Source organism: Coturnix japonica, chromosome 4 (assembly GCF_054131305.1).
Source record: "Coturnix japonica strain WE chromosome 4, WE-NBRP24, whole genome shotgun sequence".
Taxonomy (NCBI): Eukaryota; Metazoa; Chordata; class Aves; order Galliformes; family Phasianidae; genus Coturnix; species Coturnix japonica.
Genome location: NC_140666.1, coordinates 89,601,933 through 89,624,347, shown reverse-complemented (window position 1 = coordinate 89,624,347; position 22,415 = coordinate 89,601,933). Strand labels below are relative to the sequence as shown.

Genomic DNA, 22,415 nt, shown 5'->3' with positions numbered 1-22,415 from the left:
TCTGATGTGGATCTCTCCAGTTTCACAAAGGATCTAAGTCATAGAGACTGTTTCTCAGCCGCATGGTCAGATATTGCTGTTGGTTGGAAGAAATTCCATCAAAGTTTAAGTCTGGATCAGAAATTGGGTTATCAAACCAAACCGACCTATAGGCAGGGAATGGCTCCTGCCTTCCAATCAGTTCCCCCCACGATGTTTTAATCTTTCAAAGAAGCAAACATGCGGACAAAACCCAACAGTCCCCCAACTGGGAATTTTAGGCCGAAAATGGGAAAAAAAAAAGTTGTGAGCAACGCTCGGCCAAAACGTTTTCAGCCAAAAATGCAGCAAAATGAAATTTAAAAAAATAAAAAAAATTAAAAAAAATCAGCCAAAGCCAAAAATCTGCCAACAAATAGTGATTTGGGGCAGAACATATTTTGCAAGCTGCTACATTATACATGCATCCACAGCGCATCTCGTCTCCTTGTAGGCTGCGAGGAAGATGTGGAGAAGCACAACTGCTGGGCAAGCCCTGCAAAGGCACTGTGTTGGATCCCAGCACTCATAAAGCATTTCCAGAGCCCCATGAAACCACTGCTGAGATCCCAAAGGGAACCCTCCCTCCTGATCCCAAAGGGCCGTAGCGTTTCCTCTCATTCTGGCCATGAATAAAGGGCTTCGTCTCCATCTTCTTCCCTCTCAAAAATGACCGATTGCTGTTTTCTTACATTTTCCAAGTTCTGGGATTTGTAGAATTGAACGGTTCCAGACATCCATCTGAAAAAGCCTGCCTGTAAAAGTGAAGCTACGACAGCCCCCAGCATGGTGCTGCCCCATGGAGCTGAGTATTTATAGCCTGCAGACAGTTCATCTGCGGAGATGACAAACCGCGTTGGGTTTCCAGCCTCTGCTTGTAGGTTTGATGGAAGGATTTGAACGTGAAGTGGAAGAGCAACAGCTCTGGAAACAGAAAAGATGCAACCAAGCCTGGGAGCGACGCTGCTGTGAGGCTGGTGGTAATAAAAAGCATTTTACTTTCAGATTCAATTTGGTGCCGCAGATGAAATCGCTCCTCCACTTACAGCAACCACCCCGCTGTGAATATGAAATTAAATGTTGCTACAGATTTAAATCCAATCTCCCAAATTCCCAACACGAAGACCGGGTTTAAAGGACTAATGAGGGATTGTTTTTTACAGTTTTGCAATGACTCGAGCCGACCTGTGAACTTCTTCCTGCAGGTCGTGGAGAGGGACAGCAGCGTGCGAGCAGGAGAACATCCAGCTCTGAAATGGAGCTCTTCCACCAGCAAGAAGCCAATGGGTGTAATTCCTAGGGCTGGCCAAAGAACACCGACTGCAGAGTCAAATTCATCACTGGAGCTAAGAAAACAACCGCGGGAGTATTATTATCCTCACCCTGCCCACAGTCTGAGTCACAGAGCTGGGATCTACAACGCTGTGCTGTGCAAACACGCAATGGAGTCAGGTGGGATTCATCAGAGCAAATGTGGTACCTCCAGATGGGCTCACTTTGCAGTCCAGCCCTGAGAAATGTGCCTTTTTCAGGGTGTTTATTCTACTCCCAAGATAGACATTTATGAGTGCTCCCACAAAACACCTCCAGTGGTGCCCATTCAGCTCTGCTGACTGTGAAAGGAGCCCAGGGAACAAGCTGGGATGGAAATACCCACAGTGGTGATGTCTGAACTTAGGCCCAAAGAGTGCTCCTCGTTGCAGTTGTGAGCTCTGATTGTGGCTTTTAAATAGGAGTTTCATTGTAGAATTGATTCAGGATATTCCCATGCTGCAATCCAGACTAGGGAATAGATCCAGCTCTTTTAGATTGCACCTTCTTTGAGGTTTCATTCTGCAGAGCCCATCCTCGGTTTGGTTAACAGCGCATCCTGATGAGCTGGGGAAGCTGAACCCTGGTGATTCTGAACTCCTGCACCACAAAACCAGGGCTGGTGGAGTGGGAGTCTGTGGAGCCAAGTGTGTAATCAGCTACTGAGAGATTCCCTTTCCTTTTTCCTTTTTCCTTTTCCTTTTCCTTTCCTTTCCTTTCTGTCCTAAAAAGTTCTGACTTCATGCTCACTATGACATGGATTTGAAAAGCATGGAAAACTCAAGACCAATCCCAACAAAATCCCTTAATTATTCTAAAAATTCAGCTTTTTTTCCTCTATGACTACTAATAGTTTTGAATGTCTCACATTGGCAATGACTGTCTCACTTGACGGAGCTCCAACCCTACCCCCTCCCTTAAACCAGAGCAGTAAATACATCGGCGGTTCACTCAAAAAGAAGTTATTTCACATTATTTTGACAGCAAATTGTTATGATATAGACGGAGTACCGCAAACAAGGCCAGCATCAGTTGGAAGATGCTGATGAGAGGATCTCTAGACTTCATCATATAGGTTAGGGCTCCACTGATGCAAGGGGTTTGGCTTTCATTGAATCCATAGAATTGGAAGAGACTTCCGAGGGCCAGCTCCCCTGCAATGAACAGGGACACCTTTCCAAGGTTTCAGCAGCAAATGGGCAATACCCCACTGAATACCACAGCTTGAGCTGCTTCAGGTGACTTAGAGAGTCAGTTTGGAAACAGGGAATGGCTCGAAGGAAGCTTCTCCTTCAGCCCCAAAATCACCAGATTGCTGAATTAAAACACCACGGCACTAATTGGATCTGATGAGCCCCATCCAGCTAAACTAAAGAAAAGAGCATTAGGAAAAGGAAGGAAAAAAATCATTCATTAGGGCTGAGAGGTGAAGATGGAGGCAGAGAGATGGGAAACTGGGCTGTTTACCAACTGGAGCTTTACCAAGCCAAGGAGAACAGAATGGAGGAGCACAGGGAAGGGAAAGCAGTAATGAACTAAGTGGAGAAAGAAGTTGGAGAGAAACAAGAGCAAGGCAAGGAGATAATGTTGGTTGGACCCAAAATGATGGCAGAAGGGATAATGGCAGCAGCCCCACAGTTGGGCACATCAGGGGAAGAAAACAGTGCAATGATTTAATAGATGATAGGGAACAAAGAAGAGAACAATAGTTCCCATGTCCAAGACATGAATCTGAATATGAGAGCAGCACCCCAATGCATCACGAGCTCTGGCAGCTCAGGGCTGTGCCCACTGCCCCATCTCCATTGCCCTCCTTCGGATGCTCTCCATGGACTCCCTCTGTCCTGTGCTTTCCATGCTGCACACAGCAGCCCCAGGGCGGTGGGTGGCCCACAACCTGATTACGGTCATCACACCCCATTCGCAGGCTGTCAATGCAGCCGCTCTGCATGGCTCACAAACAATTATCAGGAAGAGGGAGCTGGGATTAGAAAAATCCACAGGGGCACCTTCACCTGGAGAGGAAGGCGAAAAATGGTGTCCGTGTGTGCGCGAGTTCAGCGTGCGATGGTGAGGAGAGCAAGCAGCCAGTTATGGTGTGAGCAGGAGAGTGTGGGTGCTCCGGGCCACCAAGGGACCACTCGGGCCAACAGGTGCTCCTGTCCACTTTGAATTGGGAAAATAAGTCAAGATCCTGTTCTTTTTCATCTGGTGAATTTTCTAAGGGTACTGAGTCAGCCCAGCTCTAATTTATCTCATTACTGCCTTCGATTGCCCTTCTAGTTTTGGGTAAATATCCCATCCTCAAGCATCATGCATTTCTTTTTTCTTCCCTTTTTTCTCCTCTTTTTTCTCCCTTCTTCTCCCTTCTTTCCTCCTCTCTCCCTTCCTTTCTCTTTTCACTTCTTTTCTTCTCTCTCCTCTTTTATTTCCTTTTCCTCTCCCATCTCTTCCTTTTTCCAAGAACAGAGCTGCAATATATAAATGCACTTTTATTCCCCCCCATTATTCTCACTCCCTGGTGTTACAATAGTTTTAAATCTGCATATTGCAGCAAACATTCCCTGGGAACGGCAGCAGCGATACAGTTTGCTGAGCTGTGGGAGCCTGGGCTGCAAGGCCAGCTATTGCCAAAAGCTGGCTGTGACACTGCCATCACAATGCTAATACCATTTTACAGCTGTAATCTTATGCTTGAGTCGTCTTCACCTCTCAGCTTCCTTCGGAGAAGGTAAATAAGATCTTGCTGCTGAAATCCTGAGTTGGGTTGAGAATATCTTCGGTCACAATGGATGTTTTCAAGACAAAGGTTGTTTTTTCTAAGGGGAAAAAGACCTGCTTGATCTGAAAATATCATTTTTGCAATGCCCATTTGTCCAGGAGCAAGCTCTGCTTGAAGCTGATCTCTTAGATGCACGCTAGGCTTGGCTTTGCAGCTCAGGCTCCTGCACCTTTTCTATTTTACAACTAAATATAAACTTAGGAGTTCCATTTTTTTTAGGCAACGTTTCTGCTCAACCAGTTGTGACCACACCTGAGATCCCCACTCGGGTTATGATTTATGAAACCAATGAAAACCCTATGGTAACCACGAGAGCCCCCAGAAAGCATTCCTAGCAGTGAGGAACTCTATGGGCTCACTGTGCACAGCAGCTCCATACATCCACCAGCTCTGGTTTCTCTGTGCACAGGTTTAGATGTGAGCCCAGACAGACAGCAGAGCATCCTTGTGCTCACAGCTCTGCAGGAAGCTGCTCTGTTTCTCTTCCAACAAGAAAGGTGTGTTTTCTTAGAAATAACATCACTACGGAAAAAACTGCCCTAGGATGACCTCCTTTCTTGCTGCAATAATGGGACTTTGAATCCTGGAGCACCTCTGGTTGAGTCCCTGCTCTGAAGAACTCCGTCTATCAGAGCTGATACTGGGACATTTGGCTGCACACCCCTACCCTGAAATACAGAGCTGATAGCTGAGGCCATCCTCCTGGATGCACCCAGCCAAGCAGCATTCACTCCATTCACCTGCAGGGACAAGAGGGGTGACAAGCAACCAGAAGGGACACAACATGAGGGACATGGCTCAGTGGACACAATGGGGTTCATGGTCCAAAGCTGGTATTTAGGGTCAGAAAGCATGGTGGCCTTTCTGTATCAACACTTTTAAGAGCACAGTGGATCTGTCCATGAAGAGCTGCTTTAAACACCCTCCTGTGTGCCTCCAAGGCCAGACATCAATACCAGAACAGGGCACTGAGTTATTAATGCGTTATCAATCAACCTGATTTTTTAACCCAAGGTTAGCCAGTAAGGTAATCCAAAAGGAAACATTCATACCCTGCTTAGGAACGACCTTAAGCTGCACCAGAGGAGGTTCAGGTTTAATATTAGGAGAAAATTTCTCCCAAAGAGTGGTCAAACCATGGAGATGAGGCACTGAGACATGGTCAGTGGGCACGGTGGGGATGGGCTGGGGTTGGACCTGGGGATCTTAAGAGGTCATTAGAAACATTAATGATTCTGTGATGTTTCAAGCAAATAGATCAACACAAAACCAGAGCCTGGCTGGTGGTTGTGGTTACAAGCCACTGCAGCTCTGGTTTTACACCATAGAAGACAAAACACCTACTTTTGTTCTGAACCTAGCTCAGGTTGCTAAGCAAGAACAACACATTTATCTTTGTATTGACAAGACCTGAGCCCACAAACAATCCCAAACATTCTCTTAATAAAAGCCATCTTTGATGTTACATAAGCTGGCATATTTCAAGGAGGGAATCTGGACGCTTTTCTAATGGGGACAAACCCCACTTGTTCTTCTATCCCAAAGATGACTGATCTCAGATAAAGGCTTTCATTTTCTCTTTCATGTCAGGTGCTGATGGGGAGCAGTGTGTCGCTGGCAGAAAGGATGAGGGAACGCCATATACAACAAATAAGGACATCAGATGTAGAGGAGATCTGGTACACTGGCTCCTCCACCTTCTTCCCCATGGCCAAGCTTAAGGTTATTTCTCCTGAGGTCAACTCAAGACTTGTCTTAAGCAATATTGTACTAAAGAAGAAATAGATTCCTTTGCCTGGGGTTATTCTGTGAATCAGGTTAGGAGTAGAACCAAAGAACTGTAGAATGGTTTGAGTTGGAAGGGACCTCCGAGATCATCTGGTTCCAACCACTAAATCAGGTGCCAGATGAGTAAGATGGAAGGAAAAGGAATATTGAAAAAAAAAATCCTGGAAGTTATCTTTAAAGTATTTATATTTATATTAAATATTTATATTTATATACCCCATATTAATATATAGCAAATACATATCAATTCCTCTAAAATTCCCTATCCCAAAGGACTGCACATCAGTGGTCCCTGATCTGGAGTCGGATCTACACTGCTTCCTCTGTAACAGAGATTTCTCATTTCTCTCACATGAGAATAGAATAATGCTACTTGCAAAGATTTGCTGAGACTTCTGGTTTAACTGCAAGAAGTATAAAGCCAAAATCTGCTCTTCCATCCGTGTGAGGAAGCCGTTAGTTTGTCCCTCCCTTCAGATGAAGCCACATAGGGTTAAGAAGATGGGAAGCAGCATCACAACCCAGCTGATCTGTCACTTCCACAGCCTCCTCCCTGCATCGCTTGCCAACTGCAAACATGGAAGGGGCTCGCTTTAATTAATCAGTGTCTCAGCAGACCACTGGAGGCAGCGGCACTTGTTTTCAGGTCATCTGGTCCTAATAGGCTCACACTGGGAGGTGATTTGTTGCTAACTGACAGCAGAGACTGGTTAATGAGGGCTGAGGCCTTAGAATCCGACATAATGAAACTCGAGGCTGCTGCTAAATTATTTGTCATCACCATTTAAAAAACAAAACACAGCGAAACCAACAACCTCTTGAGGAGCTGCTGGTTATTAATCCAGATATTTACAACAAAAAATCGCTCCCTGCCTGCAGGATTTTCTCTAGGCGGCTCTGAGCCAGCAATAGGGGATTTCTGCCTTGCTCCTGTCCCCAAGGGCTCGTCTGCATGGGGACACCACTGTGTGCAGACTTTGCCTTCTTTTTGCAAGTGTCCACCTTCAGTGCACCCCACACAAATCAGTACAGGAGGCATGAGAGCCATCCCACCATGGCCAGCTCTATTCTTGGTCCAAGAAGTTTCCTTATCACAGCCTGCCAGCTCCGTGGGGTGACAAAACTGCTGACATCACTCCTCTCTGTCTCCTGCCCTCTTGTCTGTGGGGTTATGAAGTGTGGGAGCTCACTGCAACAGAAGGCTGGTCAGTGTGCACAGGTTAATTCTAGGAGAGGCAGCCAGTGAGCAAGCCAAGCTAACACCATGGAAAACCATCCTGCTCCCATCTCCATAATTCTTCTAACAATCACCAGTTGATTCTGTAGAAACACTATAAAAAGAAACCTAAACAAGCCCACAGCCCCAAGGTGAATTAGGGAACCCAAATGGCGTGGTAGGCATGCTGAGTGCTAACTACCCAGGGCACAGCCTTGCCTGGAGGAGGACGTCTGAGGCTTGAGAGACAAAGTTTGGGCCACAGTAAAAAAAAATAATAATAAAACCATAGAAAATACCTTTAAGGATCTTTAAGGTTGGATATCAGGAAATCACAGCTGCCCAGGGAGTGGTGTGTCACCATCCCTGGAGATGTTCAAGATGATGCAGCACTTGGGGATGTGGTCAATGGGCATGGTGGGATGGGTTGGGGTTGGACTTGTGGATCTTAGAGGTCTTTTCCAACCTTAATGTTTCTACTATTCCTTTAATTCAATGTGCTGAGCCATCAGGGGACTATCTCCAAAGCCTGACTGCTCAGGTCAGCTGTCACACTGCCTCCCTGCAGCCTCACAGTAGCACTTCTAGGCATTCTAGCCTGGCCTGGGCTAATACAGCAGCATCTTAACGCACGTGTAGATAATAAGAATTCAGCCAGCAGCAAAGCAACAGCGCAGAGACCCGAGCAGAGCACAGTGCAGGACATGCTGGAAGCAGTCAGTGGCAGAAATCTTCTGTTGAAAAGCTTGGGCATGCATGGACAAAGAATCCTCATGGTTAAAACACTTTCTTGTTGTTTAGACTGAGCTATGTCAATTAAAATCTAAACATGCTTGGCAATTCAAGGAAACATCTCAAAAGCACTGCAGTGCTGCTGGAAGGGAGCAGTTACTTAGTAGTGTAATACATAAAGCGTTACCCACTGCTATTGAGACAGCACTTATGACAGCTCCCAAGTAGCCCTGGATGAACTTGGATGTCGGAGAAGGCTTTGGAAAGAAAAACAAAACATATTTTCAATAAACAAACTTCTGGTTATTAAAACACAACTGAGCTGTTTTTGTTGTTTGGGGGTACTTTTTCTTTCTGTATTTGCTTCAAACCAGAGACAGGTTTAGTTCTGTCATATTGTTCTGTGACACACGGTCTGTCATCTAGCAGCGGCGAGCCCAGGGAAAAATGTAACCTCATGAACAAGGTTAAAGGGAATGGAAAATTAATTGGCATCACAAGTTGTAATAATAGCAGCTAAAAGAATATGTGAAAGAAATTCAGCAAGTGGAAAAAAATATAAATAAATCCACCACTGCTATTCTTATACACTAGCAGTGAACCCCAAACTCTTCTTATCAAATACGTGTCCTTGCAATGCTATCACAGTTAGTTGGATGGTTTCCATCTCAGATTCCTCTTGTGAGCTCCCACATCCCCACAAGAGATGAACCAACACTGAGGAAGGGAAAGAGAGCAGGGCCAGCAGCATACCTGGGTTGCATATTGGATGTCCTTATGATATAGAAGGGTGACCAGGGAGCCTTCCTTTGCTATCCAAACACCCAAACAGACATCGCTTTGTGCTCACTTACACACCCAACTTAATGGCTTCATACTGATTAAACTACACCCTGGCTCAGTGTGAAGGCACTGAGCATTGCTCTTGAGCTTCAAGTGACTTCAAGATCCTCGAGCCATTTACAGCCGCAGTCTAAAGTGGAAGTCTCTATCAAAGAATGGCCAAGCTTCAAATTCAACACAGTGCCTACTCTACAGTTTCTATTAACAGCAAAGAGACAAGACTTATGTTTCCATGTCAAAACAGAGCTAGCACGCAGCACACGCCGCATATGCTGGGTCTCCTCACCTTTGTCGCGTTGCGGTTTGCATAGTTGACGCACGCATTGTGGCTCTGATTCAACCACTACAGAGGAAATAAAGAGAGAGAAGTAAATGTAACCTTGCAGAAAAAAAGGTCTACAAACTCAAGAGTGCCTTTTCCATTTGGACCTGCCTGTGATTTGCCACATCTTTGTACAAGCTTGTGCACGCACCAACCCTTTGAGCTGACACAGAAATGCATGCAGCTTTCACCAGCACTCCATCCACACATAAGCATGTGCACAAGCACTGGTTCATGAAAATAAGCAACTAGAACTAAAAACAAACTTTAAGTCCATGGTACAAAGCAATTTTAAAGCTAAAAGCCATAATCTCTCCCTAATGTGCCACAAAGCCACATTTACCAGCTTGTCCTGAAGACACAAGTCAAGGCTGCTTTCCTTTGCATGACATCCCCCACCCTTTCAGGACATGGAAGCAGATAAACCTTACCTGCCAAAACACAGTGGATGCTATCGTCTGGTTGGGCAGAAGAAGACCAACAACCTGCAAGAGAAGAGACTCATGTTAACACACATGGCTTATTGATGCTCTGCTAAGCAAGAAAACAGCAAGCATAATTCTATTGACTTTAACAAGTTATCTCTATGCACGGGCTTTAATTCATGGTGAGTGGCCAGAGCACAACCAGGAACAAGCAGGTGAGGGAATAGAACCACCCAGGAAAGCAATGAGGTTTGAATATCTGAAGACAGGAGTGCCAACCAGAAGTACTTGTGCTCTTGTTTCAGAGCCACCGATTTTGTTTGAAGAGAACTGTTGACCTGAGCCCGTTTTTATGCACTGTTCATGCGGTCCTGGCAGCATCACTGGGATGTTTCAAAATACCATTCAGGCTCAGTCCTGCAGTTCTTCAGAGATCCCATCTCTTGCAGGAGATACGGTGCTGCCAGACTCCTTCCTGCCCTGTTTGATGGCAGCTTTTCCCCCTCAAGGGTAAAAAACTGAAGAAGCACAGAGCCATAAAGGTTGGAAAAGAGTTCTGAGATCCCCAAGCCCAACCCAACCCATCACCACATCCGTCAGTGCCACATCTCCATGGTTCTGAATCACCCCCAGGGACGGTGACTCCACCACCTCCCTGGGCAGCTGCATCAGTGCCTGATGGCTCTTTTGGAGAAGAAACATTTCATAATGTCCAGCCTCAACTTCTTCTGGGGCATCTTGAGTCCTGGGCACACAGCTGGCTCATGTTCAGCCAAGTGTTGACCAACTGACCCAGATCCTTTTTCTCCATGCAGCTTTCAGTCATGCTGCCCCAAGCCTGTAGTGATTCACGGGGTTGTTGTGAAGGACCCCGTAAGAAGAGAAAAGGGGAGAAAAGCAAAGGGTCTCCCAGCAATAAACCCAATGAGTGGGGCCAGGAGTTCCTGGGTAAGAAGTAGTGCTTTGAAACATCATTGTCATTTGCTTCCTTACAGTTTCTGATAGTTTATGAAGATGGTCCTTACAGCACAAAATCACACTTGCATCTTTACGAAGAGTATAAGGACTGAACAACTTATAATTCCAAATGTGTTGATTTTCAGGCTGCTCAGGTATCAGTGTGAGCTGAAATGCTGAAATGGGGCAACTGGGCAAGAAGACTCCAAGTTCAACTATACTCACAGACCATGTCAGCACCACTTCCTTTAGGGAATGTCGAGGAGAATGAAAACTTCTCCATTGGAGCTCAATCCGACCCCGCACATCTGCAGCAGCAGCAGCTGAAGAGGAGCCAACTCCCACGCTCGAGGACATCAAAGAGAAATAACAACAAACAAAAGGGCAATAGGGCTGGGAGGCTGCTTTCATTTCCATCTTTCCTTTCTTCTCTTCCTCCAGCTCTTCCTCCTCCAGCCTTTCTCCAAGTTACAGCCGCTCGGTGCGCTGGCTGACAGCCAAGACGTGCGAGTCCCATTAATTTGCCTCTCCCATTTACGACAAGGATCTCGTCATTAATTGCATCGCTGTCGGTCAGAGCCAAATGAACTCAACAGGTGCTGCCTCATCCTCACCCCAGAACCATCGAGTGCCCCACAGGGACCGCGGAAGCTTTGAGGAGGAGGAAGGAGACAAGCGGCCCCCGCAGCAGCAGCCGGAGCGCGAGAGGGAGGGAGAGAGGGGAGGGGGAAATAAATAAATAAAAGAGCACCCAAAATCTGTATGACTGAAAGAGGCACGTTTAAATGCAAACTCTCCATATGTGCAAGAGTCTGTCAAGAAATGTACAGTTTCACTTTTAATTACTGTCAGGGGAAAAAATAACTAAGAAGGAAAACAAAATATATATTAAAAAAAAAAAAAAAGGGAAGAAAAAAAGGGGGGAAAAAAAAGCTTCTAAATACCAGAAAAGTACCAACTAACAAAATTTAATTGCCTATCAGGTGCAAACATCCCTTTGTGGCTGCAGACCAGGGCTGCAGGCACTTCCCAGACGTCTGTCGGCTCTCTGCATGTCTGCAGTTGAGTTCTCATTTTGCAGCCTAGAGCCCTGCTCTGTTTGCATGTCATCTGCAATGGACACGAGGCTCTGCTCCAGGTGTTCCCCCATCCCAACAAGGCACCTTGAGCTCCCCACCTGCACCCCAGAGGACAAAGGAGCAGGGACGCAAAATTCACCCACACCTTTGTTATGGAGTTGTCTGAAATGGCACTCAGTTGGATACTGGACAAGGAGCTTTCGGAAAGCAGCCATGAAGTGTAGAGCCTTAAGAGTGGTGAGGACAAAAACTGGGGAGCCTGAAAAAATGGTGAGCTCCAAAAAGAGGCGAACCCAAAAGATGACAAACCAAAAGACCATGAACCAAAGAACTGATGAGCTCAAAGGAGAACCCAAAGACAGTGAAACCCAAAGACAAGGAGCCCAAAAGTCAATGAACCCCAAAGATGATGAACCCAAAAAGTGTTAAGCCCAAAGAAAGAGAACCCAAAACAGAGCGAACCCCAAAGACAATGAGCCCAAAAGACAACAAACTCAAAAGACCATGAACCCAAAAAGTGGTGAGTTTGAAGAACTCAAGAACAGCAAACCTAAAAGATGGCAAGCCCAAAACACAACAAACCCAGAACGTGGTGAACTCAAAGAAGAACCCAATGTCAGGGAACCCAAAAAATGTGTGAACCCAAAAAACCGTAAACTCTCAACAAACAGAACCCCCAAAAAAGAAAACCCCAAAAAACTGTGAACCACAAAAAACCTTGAGCCACTAAAACAACATGAACCCAAAAAGGCCACGAGCTGGACCTGCTGGCAATATGGCTGTTTCTTCCAACCCAATGAGCGCTCACCAAAAATGAAGTGTTTTGCCCCATTTTTATATGTCTGGAGAAAATGATGTGCCCAGAGGGTGCTGGGCTGGATTACCTAAGCCCCAACAAACCTCACTCATTGGCTGGGAACACAAAGCAAGGAAGAGTGAAACCTTTGGAAGGTGAAAAGATGGACGAAGGTTGAACCACACACATGGCCCCAGAAAGGATGGAGGTGGAAGCAAAGCATGGCAGCTCCCCAGCTCCGGGCTCTGCCCAGGGGATGCACACACAGCCATAGGATTTGGCTGCAGCAGAGCTGCTTAATCCAGAGAAGAAATGATTATTATCACCAGGCTTTAATCCCAGGCGAGCGCTCGCCGCAGGCACCCCGAGCCTCTCTTGAGGAAATCCCATCCCCCTATGCTGAAGGCAAGGCTCAAACTGTTTTTATGCTAGAGCAGGCTGCCAATTTTGTCACTAAATTTCACAGATCGATTGGCATAAATGTTACATTTTAATTTTAACATTTGAAACGTTTGGTTTCTCTTTTTTTTTTTTCCCCTTCCTTTTTTTTTTTTTTCCTTTTTTTTTTTTTTTTTTTTTTTAAATGACAAGAGGTTCCAGTTTATCCTTTACAGCTAGTGAAATTGGGCTCATCTGACAGCTCTCGGCTCCTCTGACAGCTCTGGATTGAGGCCGATTTCATTGTCAATTTGAGCGTTAACTCATTTTTGTTTAACCTTTTCCTTTAAAATGCCCCATACAGAGTTACCGCCGCCACGCTGCACATGACAACAAATAGCAACAGCCGTGCTGGGGGCTGCTTTCTGCCTTCAGCTCCCAGCCACCCCGCTACCATCAGTCAGGAAGGGATCGTTACCACTCCATAAGCATCATGCCACGGTCCACTGGGTTTAGGGAGATTAAATTTAGCAGCTTATCATACAGTCATAGAATAATTAACATTGGAAAATACCTCTATGATCAAGTGCAAACGTCAGTTCATCACCATCACGCCAACCAAATCACGTCCCCAGATGTCACACCTACAACCTGATCTATTGCGCAGGAGTTGGACTGCATGACCTTTACAGGTCCCTTCCAACTCAAATGATTCTATGATCTCCATGGTTCTTGGACACCTCCAGGGACAGTGGCTTCACCACCTCCCTGGGCAGCCTCCTCCAGTGCCAGATAACTCTTTCAGAGAAGAAATTAATATCCAGCCTGACCCTCCCTGGCACAACTGACTCTTTCCATGGTTATAATAAGGTGAATACAATAGACTGAGGGAAGAGCTGGAGACGGAAGGACCAAGTTGGATTTGCTCAGCTTTCTGGCACCAGCTTGTGTAGTTCTGGACAGAGCCCTGCGCCCCAGTTTCCCCATTCACAAACTGGGGTTAATTAATATTTGCTGCTCTGAAGACAAGGAACGCAGAATTATCTCCGTTCTGGCTTTCACTGTCAACAGCACCCAAATGCTTACAAATTTCACAGTAACAAACAAAGAACACCCTCAGCACTAAGCCCTTGCAGCTTTAATTAATCAAGACAAGGAAACGAGATGCTGGCCTCCAGGCTCCCCACGCTTGCCACGGCTGGGAAGTGACTTGCAAAACGTGCAAATGGCATAAATGCCCCCAAAGACAGATCCATGAGCTGCAGAAGGCAGTGAGCTCCTCCCAGTCTTTCCTTCCCCTACTGGAAACACAAAGCCAAGGATGTTGCAGGAGGCAGAAGGAAGATGCTGCTGGATGGACAGCCAGCCCGGACGACACATGGTAGATGATGGGGAAGGCGTGAAGCTGGTGTGAATCTGCAGTGAGGCAGCAAGGTGCAGCTTGGAGAACTGTGCTACAAAATGCATTCTCTGTTACTCACAAGCAAAGCACAGAAGGATGTTAAAATACTTACGATGGGTGTTCCGAAGGGAATGTAACCTATTAGGAAAATAAAGGAAAAAAAAAAGAGAGAGATGCATGCATTTTAATATGTTGTTTTGGGCTGAAAAGGCATCACACCTAATAAATCTAACAGCGCTATGGGTTCAGGGTACAAAGCACAATAGTGACTATTTTAATCACAGGTATCATAGAATCAAAAAATGGCCTGACCTGAAAAGGACCACAATCATCACCTGGTTCTAACCCCCTGCTGTGTGCAGGGTCACCAACCAGCAGACCAGGCTGCCCAGAGCCACATCCAGCCTGGCCTTGAATGCCTCCAGGGACGGGGTATAACTTAGAGCTTTCTGTCTTAGAGAAGGTTTTACCCCAAATCTTGTTAAGTGCCACAAAAACCAAAGGCTTCACTTTTTTCCCTCCGCTAAGATTGCCAGTTTCTGTGCTAATTATAACCCATCTCTATGACTTCCACCGGAAGGTCTCAGCATTTTGTCAGTGTTACTGAATTACACACCTCATGGATCCAATTCACAGTCAGAAGGGGCAATGACCCATAATGACAAAACATTTGTCTAAAAATACCCAATAAGGCAGTGGAAGAGTGGATGGATCCTGGGCTTTTTGTCCCCATACTTCACCCTCTAACTCATCCTTCTTCAAAGAATAAGAGAACAAAGCCCACCAGCCCCATTATTTTCACCTTCTGCTTAGGCCTCTTTATCCAGTGAAGACACTCCCCGTGGGTCCTACTAATGGAATAGATCCCATGGAGTTGGTCCTATTACAAAAAGAGGGATGCCACCCTTCCCACAGCTCCCAGAGTTTGTGGAAAGGTCCAAAGCTGCACTCAAACCCTCAAGTTTGGGTGGTTATTTCAGAGTTAAAATCATTATTATAGTAATGGGTACCAGAAAGGATATCATCTTGACAAGGAGGGGAAAATATTAAGCACCAGACGTCATGTAGGAAGTGAGGGTCCCAAATAAGCTTGATTTCAAAGGGATTTGGGTGCTTGGACTACTTCCAGTATCTGGTTTAAATGTTTACAAGATATAACACACACACACAAAAAAAAAAAAAAAAAAAAAGAACAAGGGGAAAAAAATGATACAATTTTGTATGAAATTCCCACTAAAATGAATGTCTGCTTGATAAGGACATACTGTACCTGACATTCTGAAAGGCATGAAGATGGTCTCGTTTGTGTCGGGGTGGATGATGGCCTGTGAAAGAATCAGCAAACAGCCATAGTGAGGGCAGAGTAACAGCACAGGGATGCTGGAGCTGTGCATGAACATCGCTTCTATTGCATCCAGGGGCTGTCCCAAACCCCCCTCCTACTACCCCAAACCCCCTCTTATTGCTGCCTTCCCATCTCCTTAAGCAATAAGGTAGGTGATGATAAGGAAATAATTTAGCCTGGAATGCAGAAATATTTCTTCAGACTGTGGCTGAGGTGGGATAAAAAGCATGCAGGTGTGAACAGCACAAAAAGGGCTAATCCACACGAAATTCTCTATGAGGTTCAACCCTTCTTTCTGTACCTCCTCAGCCAACCCCATGGGCAGCCTAAATTCAATGGAAATCCTAATTCTGCTCTGCCAATAAGCAGCAATGAAGCTGTAATTTTACCTTTATTTTTTTAATCACAAAGAGGTCAAATTCATGAGCATATACCCAGGGGAGGAGGTGTAGCACAGCCACAAGAACTACCAAACTATTTCTTAAAGCCCGGGTACAGAGAAAGCCCTTGATTAGATAGAAAGGAAAAAACAAAGACATCAAGAAATACAATGAAAAGATAAAAGTCAGACTCTCAGGTGCTAACAGAGCTCACATTTACATGCCTGCAGTAAGAGAAACCAACAACTGGCAGTCAGAAACAGGCAGGACAGCATCGCTCAACAAAAAGGGAGAAAGCAGCAGCCCCGAGCAATCAAGACATACAAAATGCACATTACCTGTTTTATTTTTTGAGCTCCCCACAGCTAAAAAAACAAAAGAGAACATAACAGTTAGCAAAGGAGCAGCACGGCTGTCCCACGTCTCACACCGACCCCCAGATATTCATCACTGGGTCTGCTTGGAGGCTGCAGCAGGAAATTTTCAGTATTTTCCTGGACTGAAAGCACTGTACAGACTGAGATCTTATCAATTTCAGTGGCCAGCAAGATATGCTTTTGTGTATTGGATGATAGGAAAGAACAGCAGCCACAAGCTTTACAGACTAGGGACTGTTTCACTGACTGCAATTGGGCATCAAAGCACCTCAAATCTGGCTCAGACAGCTGAGATCTTCAGGCATCGATGAATAACAGAAGCTGAGGAGTGTGAGTTACAGACAGAGGTGATGGGAAGGGGACCACCACCACTACATGGCTTATGGTTATCTGGAAGAAAAAAATCCCTGTTTTCATAGAATAACAGAATTGAAGGAGCAGAGTCATAGAATGGCTTGGGTTGGAAGGGACTTGAAAGAGTTCCAACCCTTGATGCAGACAGGGTTGTCAACCACTTAAACAGGCACCAGATGATATTGCTCACAGCCCCATCCAACCTGCCCTTGAGTACCTGCATGGATGGGGCATCCACAACACCTCTAGGCAGAGAAGTTGTATATGTGATATATATCTATGTATCAAAACACATGTTTCTAGAGATGGACAAATAAAAGAGGACTCCCATAAAACCTTCAAAGAGTTAAACTGCCCTTCCTGTTAAAAGCTGTTCTACCTTCCAGCCATGGTCAGGCTTTGGCTCCCAGCCACTTGGTGCTGCTCCTCTGTCTGACAGCCTTCAGAGCTGTCTGCTGGTGTTCTTCACACAGGTACCCGGAGCTGCTAAATCCCCCTTTAACCTTCACTCAATGGAAAAAAAATAGAACAGCAGAGCCAGGAGCCCGGCTGTTTCCTTGGCCAGGCACATTTGCCAATCATTTAACCACCCTCGTGGCTCTTTTAGCTCTTTCCAATTTGTCAACATCCTCTTAAATTGAGGACGCCAGAAAGCAGACAAATCATTTCAACAACAGTTGTGCCAGTGCCAGGACTAGGGGAGGTTAACCTGATGAGATCTGCTCTTGCAGTGGATGGATCTAAAGATAGAATCATAGAATCACAAGCTTGGAAAGGACCTACAAGATCATCTAGTCCAACCGTGAGAGCACAAGCTCTTTTGCCCAGAGAGCTTGTGCTCCTCCATTGCCCACCGCAGAGATCCAGGCATTCATGCTTTAGTTAGCATTATAGCATAAGTTAAGCTCAGTTCTGCCGTCCTTCTTTCTCAAAGCATCATTACCTTCCCCAAATACAAATCCATGAGAGTACTTTTGAAATGAGGTGATTATTCCATGATAAATAGCAGAAACCATCCCACTGATACCAGCAGCCACAAGACAAGAGGTAATGGAACAGGACAAGAGGTCGTGGACTCAAGTTGCCCCAGTGGAAGTTCAGGTTGGATATATGGAAGAATTTATTCTCAGAAAGAGTGGCAATGCATTGGCAAGGGCTGCCCATGGAAATGGTGGGGTCATCATCACTGGAGGTGTTCCAGAATGATGGAGATGTGGAACTGAAGGACGTGGTTATGGGTATGGGTTGGGGTTGGTGATCTCAGAGGTCTTTTCCAGCTTTAATGATTCTATTTCACTCTGAATTCAGCTCTCACTGCAGATCTGGAACTCTGTGAAGAAAGCCACCATGTGCACTGAGTTCCTGGAGCCCCTAAATGTCACGGGCTGATGCACACATCCATGTCTTTCCTAAAAATAACCTCCCTTCTTAAGGAAAAATGCTATTCCCCATTTTACAGGTGACTACGTGACGGGGCAATCTTTATCATCAGCAGCCACAAGGTGGATCTGCCTTCACCAACCCCAAAAACAATAGGGTTGGAGGCCATGGGAGGACATTGATCCACCAGCTTGAGGACATCCAAGCCACTCTGCCTGGCCACGTCTTGGCTGGCTTAGCTGTGAAACCAAACCACAAGATTTTCTTCTCCAACTGAAAGCATGGGGACTAGCAAAAAGGAAGAGGGATGGTTTCTGAGCCAGCGCTATGGCTTTTTTGGTCAAGTTATCTAATTTCATTAATTGATCCCAATATTTATGCATTTTCCCGCTGCAGTGCAAATATTGTTAGAACATGCGATTTCATTACTTCTCAGAAAGAGACTTTACAAGATGCACCTGATGAGTCACCTAAAGATTCTGCCAGCTCATTTTCACTTCTTTATCCTCTAATTCATCACTGCCTGCAGCAGCTCTCAGCAGCTCCAGCACGCTGAGCCGTGCCAGCTGGGGGCTCATTTCTGAGCACGTCCCTGCTTTGCTGGGGATTCATTCATGCTCTCTCCGGCCATCTTAGGGAAGCAGCCAGATTTTGATCTCATTTACACTAGCATGGATCCAGAGCATCTTCACCCGAGCACATGGAACAACTCCAGATTTGTGAGCAATTTATGTCAGCATTGGGTCCGTCATCTCTAAATATAGCTTATACAGAATGAGTCTTCTCTTACAAATGATCTTCCTTTACATCTTGCTGCATAGTACCAACTCAAAGCTATACAGTGATTTTTGCCACCGTTCAGATTTGGGTGCAAGAAGCAAACCTGCTCGTGCACGGATTCACAACAAAAACCAAAGGGCAAAGGTGCAGGAGAGCTGGAACATCACTAACAAACTTCACAAATAGGCAATTATGGTCAAGCTGCTTCAGTCTATGGCTGGTGTGAGCTCCCAGAAGGACAGATTGGTCCCTGCTCCAAGTAGACAACCTTCATGGAAACAACCTTCATGGAGACAACGTCCAAGGAGTCAGCATTCAAGGAATCAACTTTCAGGGAGACAACCTTTATGGAGATAATACTTAAGGAGTCGCTGTTCAATGAATCAGCCTTCATGGAGACATCCTCCAAGACCATGGAGAGCTCCAGGATTGTGCACAAATATATTCCCAATAGCAACAATTCAAGATGTTGAACTAATGGCTAAGACTGTCATCCATCCTTCTCAGGGTTCTGGTATTTCTAGAACTTTTCAAGGAAGCCATCCACACAGCTTTGTTCAGCACTAGCTCTCAAGGAACAGATATGATCCTTGGTTGACAGGACGTCCATCAGCATTCCTTCCTTAGCAGCAAAATCACAGCTTAGACATAGCTTTCTAAAATGTATTTATTTAAAAATATCCTGCCCAAATCTCTTAGCTAACACCTGTCGCTATAAGAACACTATGAAGGCTACCAGTCATTCCTTAGGGATTAACTATCATCTTATTAAAAGCAGGATAATGTCAAAGTTCTGGACTTGAGCTATTTTTCCCCCTCTCTACAGCCCATGGTGCATCCAGATTAGAAAGCTCTTTACAAACTGCTTGCCCTCGTTTGCAGCAGGCTCTGAGGCTGCTGAAACATGGGGCCACCTCCACCCCATGCTTTCAAAGTGCACAGTGACGAGGCTCAGCTATTTTCAAAGTGACAAGTCCCACGTTTTTAGGCTGACATGACTACAGATGAAGACCTCCCAAGTGCCCGCTGTGTTGCGCTCCCCAACACGCCATCTCCTCTTGCAGCACTGCGTTTTTCTCTGCTGCCTCCCTAATGATTAAAGGCGTTTACAGACCACTCCAGACAGCATCCCCAGAGCTTCCCAGCAGGTAACGGGAAAGGAAACCCCTATTTTTAGTATTCCACTAAACGCAGCACCAGTGCCAAGCACGAGGCAGGCGGTGCCGCCCGAGAGAGCCTCCTGCCAGCGTGTGCTGCTCCACTCCCTCCCATGCTTTCTTCCCTACGAGTGTGATCACTCATGCTTCGCGTGCCTTTCTCCCACTTCTCTCCAGCTCCAGTCCCAAAACCCACATTCCCACTTCTAGAAAAGTGATATTTAGCACAAATGCACACCACGATCCCCAGCCAAGGCGTTCAGTTAGGGCAGGATGCTTGTAGAGAGATTTATGGGTGTACAGCAGTGGAATCTCAGACCTTCTGGCACTACATGTAACACTTCCAGCTGATGTGCTTCACCATGCTCCACAATATACATAGAATCTGATGTCTGGCTTTATTAATAAACATGAAAACCAGGATGACAAACCACTGCCTGCACGTGGTCCTCTGAAGGAAGCCTCATCAATGGACCCTTTGCAAACCTGTTCCTGGCAATCTTTACCTTAGGAAGGTTTTAGCCCTAAGGAGACCAAGCTCCAATAACACATGCATGGGATTAGACCATGCAGCTCCACTTTTCCTGCACCCAGCAGGAATACATTAGTAAAAAAGCACCAGAAGCTGCTGTTCCTCTTGGACACCAATGGAAACCTTCTTTCCCATGCGCAGCATTGCTGAGCCCAACACCATGAACTGCTCACCACTGCAGAACTGCAGAGCCTTGGAGCAAACCCAAACATTGAGTGGCGCAGACCAAGACATCTGCACCACAGTCAATGGGAACTGTATTGGGAACTGCATTGAGAAACACACACTGGGAACCATGAAATGCATGGATTTACCCAAATCCAAAACCAGTGTAGGTGGAAACAGAACCAAGTCCCAACTGATAAAAAAAGACAGCACTTAAATAACACTTTGCAGCTTTGCAGCACTTGATAAACATTAACTAATTAATCCTCATAGCATCCTACTGGAAAGATATGAACAGAGTACAAAGCTCTCACGGATAAGTGTTCCTCGCACCAGGGCTGGAGGACTTGGATGCCATTACAGGCTTCAGGCACAGCTTTGCAAAGCAGGCTTGCTAATGCAACGAGGGTGCTCAATATCAGATTTGTTTCAAGCTCCATATGGCTCAAGTAAGCTGAGAATCTAATCTGATTTGTAATCTCGATGTGAATTGAGATAAACTCCCTTAATCCTCAGATGATGAGACGAAGCAGAGCCAGTTTGCAACTGCTTGAGAGCATCGGCAGCAGAATTACCATCACTGATGTGCTGTGCCTTCACTTCTGCCCACACTGCTTAGGTGCCCATTGCCTTCATGCAGTGGGAACGATGCCCTAAAGCATCTGACCCTACACAGGCCAGGCCACAGCAGCAACAAGTAATTCAGGTCATAGCAAAGCGCAGGGCCAGGCTCCTGGCAGCGACAGGGCAGCAGCAGGATAACCCATCTATCTACCCTTTATCGAATCCTGCAAGAGACCAGAGGGGAAAAAAAGTACAGTTTACTGCAAATGGACCTCTTCGCTCTTCATCAACACTGTTAAGAAAAGCTATTATTCTCCAAAAGGGATGCTGTTTAGCCTCTGATAGATTCATTGTTCTCTGCTGTGTCTGGGACAGCGTGAGCGGCTCTTCCCGCTGCTAACATGATTGAAGGAGGCACACAGTAATAAACAGATCCCCATTAAGCTGGTGGGCCTCTTTGCACTTCACCGATCCTAATGGGGAAGAAATGAAACAGTTTCAAAACAGCAAGTTGCCAAAACTGCATTTGGAAAGGCTGAAGAGTGAGAAGTCACAAGTGATACAGCACGGTTTGTGCTCCACCAACGCTCAAGGGGAGGAGAGGGAAGGGGCTGGGGGGCAGTGAGCGACTCCCAGGGGCAGCATGAAAGCTGCAGCCTTCCTCTCACAGCTCTATTAGTGCTCAGAGCCCCATCCTGCCTGACCTGAACATCTCCAGGGATGGGACATCCCCTGCCTCCTCTGCGCCACTGCCTCACATACCTCCTGAGGTCCCCTTCAACCTCCAATCTGTTGGTAGACAAAGATGTGGGTGGATCAAAACCTATATATCTGCTGTCTCAGAGATGCAATGATCCTTGCCAGCAAGAGATCCAGAGCTCAAGATGTTTGGTTTATACCTTTAGAAACCCAGATTGAAGCCCTAACTCCATCACAGCCCCATCCCATCTGCAGCCGTGGTATCCCCAACCATCCATCCCTCCTCATCCCAGCACAAAGGCATTGAGATTGACACAGAGAAGACAATAAATATACAGGTTTTGCTGATGCTCAACCCAAAAAAACTAAGCATTTTGGGAGTGGGGGGAGGGAGCTGGAGTTTTTATTAAGCTCAGCTCCGTGCCAGCTGTGTCAGTGCAAGCTAGCAAGGAGGTGGGAACACATGGCCGGGATGGCAGTGCTGGCTGAGAGCAGCTCACGCTGCCATGGCAGCATGCTGCCAGGCACAGAGATCTGTACCCATTTGCAGCTAAGTTCAGAGAAATGCAATAGGTGCTGTCTGAGTGCTCTCGTGAGCACCCTCACCCGCTCCTGCCAGCACGCCGCTGTTTG

At 46.1% G+C, this 22,415-nt stretch overlaps 1 protein-coding gene across 4 annotated transcripts in view; it reads right to left on the bottom strand.

Moving 5' to 3' along the window:
- SFXN5 (sideroflexin 5) overlaps positions 1-22,415 on the bottom strand; it is a 73,649-nt gene that overhangs the window by 32,250 nt on the left and 18,984 nt on the right. For 2 of the 4 annotated variants that reach the window (XM_015863029.3, XM_085547572.1), the window contains exons 4-9: positions 16,113-16,139; positions 15,320-15,374; positions 14,162-14,187; positions 9,444-9,497; positions 8,977-9,033; positions 8,039-8,104 (exon numbers count right to left, since the gene is read on the bottom strand). In XM_015863029.3, the coding sequence (XP_015718515.1) occupies positions 8,039-8,104; positions 8,977-9,033; positions 9,444-9,497; positions 14,162-14,187; positions 15,320-15,374; positions 16,113-16,139 (285 nt within the window). Of the gene's footprint in view, positions 1-8,038; positions 8,105-8,976; positions 9,034-9,443; positions 9,498-13,770; positions 14,064-14,161; positions 14,188-15,319; positions 15,375-16,112; positions 16,140-22,415 lie in introns of those variants that run through there. The other 2 variants (XM_032444619.2, XM_085547573.1) reach the window with 2 other exon arrangements.